Source organism: Hipposideros armiger, unplaced genomic scaffold (genome assembly GCF_001890085.2).
Source record: "Hipposideros armiger isolate ML-2016 unplaced genomic scaffold, ASM189008v1 scaffold_226, whole genome shotgun sequence".
Lineage (NCBI taxonomy): Eukaryota > Metazoa > Chordata > Mammalia > Chiroptera > Hipposideridae > Hipposideros > Hipposideros armiger.
This window is the reverse complement of record NW_017731576.1, coordinates 2,764,144-2,774,177: the sequence shown is the minus strand read 5'-3', so window position 1 is coordinate 2,774,177 and position 10,034 is coordinate 2,764,144. Positions and strand designations below refer to the sequence as shown.

General features: G+C 36.9%; 1 protein-coding gene and 1 pseudogene across 2 annotated transcripts in view; both read right to left on the bottom strand.

Annotated features, from left to right (window-relative positions):
- NCK1 (NCK adaptor protein 1) overlaps window positions 1-10,034 on the bottom strand; it is a 90,907-nt gene that overhangs the window by 27,627 nt on the left and 53,246 nt on the right. For both annotated transcript variants that reach the window (XM_019654598.1, XM_019654599.1), the window contains exon 2: window positions 4,771-5,014. In XM_019654598.1, the coding sequence (XP_019510143.1) occupies window positions 4,771-4,996 (226 nt within the window). In that variant the 5' untranslated portion in view covers window positions 4,997-5,014. The remainder of the gene's footprint in view (window positions 1-4,770; window positions 5,015-10,034) is intronic.
- LOC109389231 (ribosome production factor 1 pseudogene) overlaps window positions 6,698-10,034 on the bottom strand; it is a 14,831-nt pseudogene continuing 11,494 nt past the window's right edge.

Below are 10,034 nucleotides of genomic sequence, written 5' to 3'. Positions count from 1 at the left end.
TTATCTGCAGGGAATACATTCCAAGACCCCCAGAGGATGCCTGAAAACCATGGTTAGTACTGAACCCTATTTATGCTATGTTTTTTCCTGTACATACATACATAAATACATACATATCTATGATAATGTTTAAACTACTTTTGTGCTTTGGGGTCATTACTAAGAAATTAAAGGTTCCTTGAACACAATCACTATGATACTGCAACAGTTGATCTCATAACTGAGATGCTACTAAGTGACTAACGAGTGAGTGGTGGATATGGGGGACAAGGAAATGAATGATTTACGACCCAGAATGGCAGTGCATGAAGGCACAAGATTTCATCATTACTCAGAACGGCACACAATTTAAAACTTATTATTTCTGGAATTTTCCAATTAACCTTTTCAAACTGCAGGTGATCGTGGGTAACTGAAACTGTGGAAGGCCAAACCATGGATAAGGGAAGACCATGGTATTTTGTCATGGACAGATGTGAAGCCTAGAACTACTGCAGCCATCTTGTCACCAGCTGGAGAATGAAGATGACAAGCAAGTGAATGGAGAGCTGCTAAAATAAGCACTGAAAACTGTCCTGTTTAAACCTCCCGTTCCTTGAGCTAATAAATTTCTTTATTATGTTAAGACAGTTTTAGTTGGGTTTTCTGTTATTTTTAGCTGAAAGTTCCCACTATAGGCAAACATACTCTATCACATATCAAAATGCACTAACATGTTAAGGCAACTTAAAATAACATGATATTGGTGCAGATCAAATAGACTAGTAAATAGAGACTGAGGTTCAGAAACAGAAACACACCCACATACGGGTGGCTTTAGAAGCCCTCTTCTCTAACATACGAGCTATGCATTCTAGTTTAGGTTTTTTTAAGGTACACAGAATACTTCAAAGTACTTAATACAAAATAGATTTTTGTGTATTTTCCCCCAAACATTTACAGTGGTCTCATCCAAACCTAATGCAAAAACAAGTAATTTTTTAAAGTGATGTATTTCCAAAGGAATCAACTTAGTTTTCATAAAAACAAGTTTGTGTTAGCACTATTTTTGTTTGTTTATATAAAATTATAGTAAGAAGCACACCTTGAAAGAAACAGTACATCTAACTCTTGGTAAGTAGACTGAACTCAATTGATAAGAGTAGAAATATGTCAAGGGTATCAGGCTGTATGTTTCATAACAGAAATGGAGGGGTTTAATCAGGCAAGCCAGTTAACTTCTACTTTGTGTGTATAAACACACAAATATATGAGAATTTTATGTATAAAAGGGGTGGCATTTCAAATCATTGGAGAAGAATGAGTTATGCAATAACTAATTCTAGGACTATTCGCTATCTATTTGGGGGAAAACTTGTGTCCTGCCTCACACGACATACAAAAGTAAAGTAGACAAAGGACTTTCATTTCCAGGAAGGCAAAGCAGTTGTACTTTTCCCTATTTCTCCAGCTAAGTACAACTAAAAACCCTGGACATTATATATAAAACAAACATTAGAAAACTCTGAAAAGTCAAGAGAAGAAGGCAGATCAGCTAGGGACCTTGGGACCCAAGGAACAACACAATGGCAAATTCCCTAGGTTTCACTGTTGTCTGATATATCCCAGACTTAGAACTGAAGCTTGGCAACCTAGCCATCTAGGTACCATGAGCACAAACAAACAAACAAAAATCCCCAAACAACAAAACCCAATGCCTTCCAGACAATGGATCAAAAGGACAGCCTAGCAAGACATAAAATTTTTAGATGATACAGGCACACCTCAGAGATATTGCATGCTTGGTTCCAGACCACAGCAATAAAGCAAGTATCACAATAAAGTGAGTTGTAATCTTTTTGCTGGTGGAGAGTCTTGACTTCAATTTTATAAAAAACTCATCATCTGATGATGAAGCACAATAAAGTGAAGCATAACAAAACTGAGGTATGCCTGAAAACACTCTACTCTGGTAAAACACTATAGGAAAAAAGGTTCTACCCATAGAGCAAAGGCCAAGTAAGAAACCTAAACTTACTACCCTCGGTAGGCTATGATGAGGCAACCCAACATCTCTGCCTGGTGATGCAAGTAAAAGCCAACTAAGGAGCCAGGGCTTCTACCCATCAGCCAGGCAGAAAATCAGAAAGAATATAAAAGAAATCAATAACATTCAACCAACAGGATCTAACCAACATTTATAGAACAGTCCACAGAACAACAGCAAAATACACATGCTTTTCAAGTTCTCGTGGAACAAGTACCAAGATAGACCATATCCTGGGCCATAAAACAAACCTCAACAAATTTAAAAGAACTGAAGTCACACAGTGTTCTCTGACTACAATAGAATCAAACTAGACATCAATAATAGAAAAATAACAGGAACATAAAATCTCCAAATATTTGGAACATACATCTAAATAATCCATGGGNTTCTTCAGTCTAGTTGTGGAGGACGTCGCTTCACTGGCCAATGTTGGTATTATGATCATTGTGCTCTTCCCGGATGAGGCAGTCAGTTGCTGGCCATTGAACGGCTGCTCATAGAGGCTCACGGCAGCACAGGCCGGCTGCGGGCCACTCACGGTAGCTTATGGCAGCCCACTGCAGCCCCACTGCAGCCTACACCATTACCAGCAACTCACAGCAGACCAGCTCCAGATTGAGCTGTTGTTCACCATCTTAGCTATAGAGGGCGCAGTGTCACTGGCCCATGTGGTATCCGAACAGACAGCCCTGCTGCTCAGAGCTCGCGCTCCCAAGCCAACTCTTAAACAATGAGCCACTTGGCCGGCCCGAGGCATACTTTCTTGATAGAAGTTATCTCAATTATTCCCAATACCTCTAATCAACATGTCCAGTATTTACAAAATGTGGATGGAAAAGGGGCCACAGGTTAAACCTGAGACACTCAGAAGACTGAAAATTACCACATAGGATGGTGTGAACATAAAAATTCCTAAGGTGGGCCATGGTAGGAAGCCACATCTTTAGTCTGTAGCTTCCTTCACAAAGGTCAATCTCTACCTTAAGTGAGCCTGTCCGTTGTCTTTTTGCATCTAGGATAACATGCCCTTGGAATGTCAGTGATCCCTTTTTCCAGACCAGAACAGGAAACTACAGAATCCCTCATTATTATTGTTGTCCCCTAACTACCATCTCTATGTGCTGTAAAAAGCGAACTATTAACTACCCTGTACTCACCTATGTAAAATAAGTACCTGTCTCTCCAATCTACTTTTATTCAATCCCAGATCTGCCCCCCACCACTGCTTTCTCCCATCCCCTTAATCTAGCACCAATGAATTTCATGTAACCCTCCTCCTTTGATTCTATATATAAAATAAGCTGTGAACCGCCATTTTGGGGAGCATTTTCTCAATCCGTTGAGATTTTGCTTCCCAGCAAATGTTGTCAGTTTGGCTCAAATAAACTCTTATAAGTTCTTAAGGCTGCATGTTTTTTCGTTGACAAAAATAGGTATTGCTGGCTCTAACTCTGGTCTCTTCAGCTATTCAAGGAAAATCTCTGATTTGTCTTCCATTTAAAAACTAATAATAATGGTCTTATTTGTAAAACCTTAAAACCTCAAAAAAAGGTAACCTCACATATAACAGTTAAATGTCATAGTGAAAATTCAGATTAATAACTCCATTTATTAAATTACCTTTAGAATACTGGAAATGTTCTTAGCTCAGAAACTGATATTCCCATACTTTGTATCTTATTTTGAATTGTATTATATTTTAATTTTTGTTGTTTTACAATGGTGAAAAACACAAAACATTTGCCTTCTATTGCTGATAATTGAAAAAACACTCTAGTCTAGAATAACAATAATGCTGAATAAGAAATAATAACTAATATAAAGCAGTTAGTCAATAATATTTTATATTTGTCAGTCATGCCACATTACTCCCAAACTATCTTCACAAAGAGAAATTTTGCTCTCTCATCTACATAAATACAAAGAACCATTAAGTAATAGAATGCTTGCATGCTTGCCTGAATACAAAAAACTAAATTCTGTCCCTCCCAATTCCTTCCTGTCAACCAAGGAGAATTTAATTAAAAAAAAAAAGGCCATTCCTCATCTGTGCGTATTTCCTTCCTATCAGCTCAGCCAAGGCAAGTGTGAAGCAGGTTCCACTATCTCTGGCTCTAATGAGGGCCAGTAAAAACAAACTTTACAGTTAGAGGAATAAAAGGGAAAAAAGAGAAACAAAATAGCAAAGAGATCAGCCTTGTAGATGCTAATCAACAGTAATGATCCACAATTTAAAATTCTTTTATCAAATATAAGAATAAAATAATGGCTTGTTTTTAAAAGTGAAGTTCAAAATGTAAGCCATTAGATGTTAAAGCAAGGTGCCATGAAAAATAAGTTGCATTAGTGCCAAGGTGGCGATTCTGCATCTTACTCATTTATCCCTGTCTCAGTTATTATAGATGCAGAATTTGCCTAAACTCCAGCCGGCACTACAGGAGCCCCTGCTCAGAGTTCAGTTCTACTCCTTAGCACCATTCTTGCTTGACCCTTGAACAGCAGCCAGATCCACCAGCTAGATTTACAGAAATTGCCCACTAACACTTATGAGACCTTTACTGGTCTCCTGAATTGAATACCTGCTATGAGCCAAACTCACCTTGTCTAAATGAAATTCCAGTCCTGGTCTTTTCTAGTCAATTCTGCCTACTGCTGCCAAAATTCTGTACAAAGAACCAAGCTCTATCATCTGCTTAAAATTTTGAAAGTATTGTTGCTGTTTTAATATAAAAATAACTCACCTAAGGTATCCTTTAGATTTTTTACAATAGATGCTTTCCGAGCACTGTTTTTCCTTTCCACATAGTTAGAAGGCACAAAACCCGTTTTATTCATGGAATTTCGAACTCGCCACCAAGATTTAGAATCATCCAGAAGCCATAATCTCTCATTCTTCTTGATGTCCAGTTCTTGCTCTTGTTGGGCCACATAATCAAATTTGGCTACTACCACCACTTCTTCTGCCATCTTTCAGCAGCTTCAGCACTGTAACCACACAGAAAATAGTTTTATAAGGTTTAAATAGTAGTTGTCTATGTACATTTCAAAAGAGATACACCTAAAAACTTAAGAGCACTGAAAAGTTAAAAGTAAAAATACAAAAAAATAAAAAAACACCAAGTAAATACTAATCAAAATACTGCTGGTGGAGCTAGCTATATTAGTAATACACAAAAGGACTTTAAGGCATACCATTGGTAATAAAGAAGTTCACTCCACAATGATAAAAAGGTTTTTTATTCAATATATATATAATAGCTAAATTTATATATACCTAATAACACAGCTCCAAAATAGACTGATAGAGCCACAAGGAAAAATGGACAAATCTATTGTCACGCAGTACAATTTTTAACATATTTATCTCAATAATACATCAAGGAGACAAAAAAATTAGTAAAGCTAGAAAACAACTGACATCACAACCATTTAGTTTGCTCTAATAAACATATAAAAATATTACATCCAAACAGAAGAATACAAATGGAACATAAACAAAAATCTATCAAATGCTAGGCCATAAAGAAAGTCTCAACAATTTTCATGTACTTGGTATCCTACAACCACATTCTCTGACAACCATAACAATAAGATAGTTTAAAAACCTCAAATGTTTGGAAACTTCTAAAAACTCATGAGACACAAAAGAAATAATAAATTTTGAAAATACTTAGAAAATAATAAAGACTATACTGCCAACCTGTGGGATGCAGCAAAAGGATTATTTGGAGGGAGGCTCTTAGTTGTAAATAGTTACATCAGAAAAATAAGAAAAGCTAAGAATGGAAAGGAGTCATAATAATAAATGCTGCAGACATGGCAATATTATAAACTTTATCAGGCAGCCAGTTAGCTCAGTTGATTAGAGCACAGTGCTCACAACACCAAGGTTGCCAGTTCGATTCCCACATGGGCCACTGCGCCCTCCACAACTAGAATGAAACAATTACTTGACTTGGGAGTTGAGGTGGCTGGTTAGCTCAGTTGGTTAGAGTGCAGTGCTCAGAACAAACACCAAGGTTGAAAAAAAAATTTGTTTTATCAATAAATCTGAAAATGTACCAATTTATAGAAAAATAAAAACAAAAGTAATAAAATTGAGTCATTAAGAAACCTTCCCAATAATGAAAACACCAGCGCCAGATAGCTGTATTAAAATTCAAGATACAAATAATTCCAATTTATACAAACTCTTTCAAAACAAAGAAATAATTACAAACCTAACTCATTCCCGAACCTAGATCAGCTGTTTTCTTTAGAGAGATTATTTTACATAAACAGCTACCCCTGGCTTAGGCAAACAAATAGTTCAGCTTTTGCTTTTGCATATTGGATTCTCTTTTCTCAACAATGAAGCAAGTTCTTCAATGTTCTCAGGGAAAAGCATTTTCATCTAGAATTCAACATCCTAGACTAACATTCAAGTGTAGATACTTTTTTAAATTTTATTTTTATTTTTTTTTTGCAACTTCTATACACTCACCAAAATGACTTTTATTTGTATTTCCCACAGAAATACTGAGTGGCAATTCATGGCATTTGGTAATTTATCCAGGCATGAAAGAAGGTTTATGAAATCAGTAAATGCCATTTTGAAAAGGGTCTTCTGTCAAAAATCCAAGATAGGCCTGTTCAGCAAAATTTAATACTATTCCCCCAGTACTTGCTTTATAAATGGAATTTTCTTCTACTTGTATCCATTTCCCAGGGCTTATGGACCAATTCATATTCTACATAATTAGTCAAAGGTTCCTTTTTAAAGAGATCTTAATTTTAAGGTAAAATGTGGTCCAAGTTCCTGAATTCCCACTTTCTTTTCACTCTTGAATACGAGGTGTGATCAAACAATATAGTGAATGTTTAATTTTAAAAAATTTATTACAGTAAGGCACATTGCCATTAATCCCCCTCAAAATACTCCCTCTGATTTCCAACACATTTATCCCACCATTCTTGCCACTTTCTAAAGCAGTTCTGCAAGTCTTCTTTCATGAGTGTCTTTAGCTGCACTGTCGTGGTGGCCTCAATATCCTGAATCAATTCAAAACATTTACATTTCATGCTCATTTTGACTTTGGGGAAGAGCTAGAAGTCGCGCGGTGCCAGATTCGGAGAATATGGTGGATGAGGACACACCATCATGTTTTTGACAGAAATTGCTGTACCAGGAGCAATGTGTGACATGAGCTTTTCCGTTGTGATCATAAAATATGTTGAATGCTGCTGCCAAGTTTCGTCCAAGGGAAAGGCAGGGATCTTCAACTCGGGAAGTGGTGCGTCGAAACTTAGTAACAGTGTGCAACAAGCTTCAACTTGTTTGGTGCAGTCAGTCAGATGTGAGCTACGGTTGAGAGGAGGTGTGTTTTAAAGTGTGCCATAAATCATGGTTCATGAACAACGCATTAACATGAAATGGGCAAACAGTTTCATCCTCCATCATGACAAAGATGTGTCACACATCACTTCTAGTACAGCAATTTCTGTCAAAGTAAAACATTACTGTGTGTCCTCATCCAACTAATTCACTAGATATGGCACTGTGAGACTTCTGGCTCTTCCTGAAAGTCAAAATGACCATGAAAGGAAAAGATTTTCAAATCGATTCAGGACATCAAGGCAGCCACGACAGCGCAACTAAAGACACTCATGAAAGAGGACTTCCAGAACTGCTTCAGAAAGTGGCAAGAATGATGGGATGTGTGTCCAAAACAAGGGGCAGTATTTTGAGGGGGATTAATGGTAATGTCTTTTACTGTAATGAATTTTTTTTTAATTTAGATATTCATTGTATTGTTTGATATACCTTGTACATATATCTGTGAAATCTGAAGAAGATATAATCCCATTGGTTATGAAATGTGGCAACCTGCATTCCAATAAACTGAGGATTATGGGTAAAGAGAAATACAAGCATCTGTCCAACGGAATAACCTAACTGTGTTGTAAAATTATTCAGAATTATTTCAGGTATGTGTTCTGTAGGGGCTTTGCCTCTTCTCTTAATTTCTTTACACAGATGAACACTGTTCATTTTAAAATGAGCAGTAGGGCCACTTGGCAAGTGACTCAAAATTAATCCATTTGGTGTTTTATGATCATTAATAATGATCAGATCTGTGAAATCTCTTGAGATGCACTTTCAGAGCCAGTCCTTTTCTGTAATAAACATGTGAGTTTGGTATAACCGTGGAGAGCTGTTCACAGAGTCGTACTGTTCTCCCATGAGGTCTATCTGATGGTGTGATGAGAATCTTGGGAGAAGTTTGTTGAAGTTAAAAGCAAATTCACCTGTAGCTTCATCATAAGCAATCTCTTCATCATTAGGGTCTATTGTGGTTTCATCACACACTCGCTGGTTGTCAATGGTCTTGGGTATAGGTTTTGGTGGAGCCTTATCACCAAAGAGCCTCTCTATTTTTAAAGTTTTTTCTTAGCTGCCCAACTTTTCCTTCAACTGCTGCAGTTTCCACCACGTGAGCATCAAGCGTCGCCGCTGTTTGTTCTTAATCCCGAAATGCTGAAGCCCAGAGGAAAGGCAGCCACTTTCAGGGGTTGGACTCTGCTTTCCATCGCACCATCTTCAGTGACTGCAGCCTCCTCAAGTTCTTCAGTAGCGGCTTTGCGTTTCAGGCCTTTCTTTCTGTTGCTGCCACTCTTAATGCCAGCCTTCTTCAAAGTGTTTGCTCCTTTCAAGTGTAGATACTTTTGTATCTACAAGGTAGATAATTTTTGGAGGGATTGCAAGGACTCAAACATTATCACACATTCTTTTGAAAGAATGACTCAAGTATGTGCAGCAAAAAAATAACCCATAATGCTAAAAAAAGATGTGATCATGAAGAAACAATGCTAAACAGAGAAAAATGAGAAAAATTAACTCCAAATAAAAGTTATAACTAAGTCTAAATAATTACTGGTATATGATATAAAAAATTACAATGAGTGATAGACTTTTTGAGACACTGGTAAGCGAAGAGATTTTTTTAAGGATATATGGACACTGATTCTGATTCCTTTCCTATGGGGACATCCCCCATAATTAATCTATAAACTTGATGAAATTTAATCCTAGGTCCCAATGGAATTTATTTTGAAACTTGACAAACTGATTTTAAAATTTACCTAGAAAAGTAAACATAAAACTGGCAAATAATATTTTAGAAAAAAATAAGAGTTGGTATAATGACACTAGGTTGTATACCAGCATTCATTTTTCTCTTTTCCTAGAAATATCCATATTATCCTTCTAGTTGCTACATATTATTATTTTAGCCATGCAACTTGGGGGACTGACTGTAGCTTCAAGGGTATATTTTGGTTAATCAAAGCCCGCCCTATATATTAGAATCAGGTATAGAGCTTTTAAAAAAAAATACAGGAGTTTGGACCCCTACTTCAGAGACTCTAATCTCTCTGGAGTGGCACTCAGGCATTAGTATTTTTAAAAACAATTCTAATGTGATTCTAATGTACAGCCAGGATTGAGAACCCATCTAAGCCAATAATGACAATCACTCCCTTGCCAGGTAAATACATTAACTCACTTAAGGCCAATGGATGCAAGGGAAACCATGGGAGGAACTTCAGGGAAAAGTTGACTGACTCTTGAAAAACATAGTAAAAGACTGTCTCTGTACAACAGTCTCCCCTCTTATCTGCAGGGAATACATTCCAAGACCCCCAGAGGATGCCTGAAAACCATGGTTAGTACTGAACCCTATTTATGCTATGTTTTTTCCTGTACATACATACATAAATACATACATATCTATGATAATGTTTAAACTACTTTTGTGCTTTGGGGTCATTACTAAGAAATTAAAGGTTACTTGAACACAATCACTATGATACTGCAACAGTTGATCTCATAACTGAGATGCTACTAAGTGACTAACGAGTGAGTGGTGGATATGGGGGACAAGGAAATGAATGATTTACGACCCAGAATGGCAGTGCATGAAGGCACAAGATTTCATCATTACTCAGAACGGCACACAATTTAAAA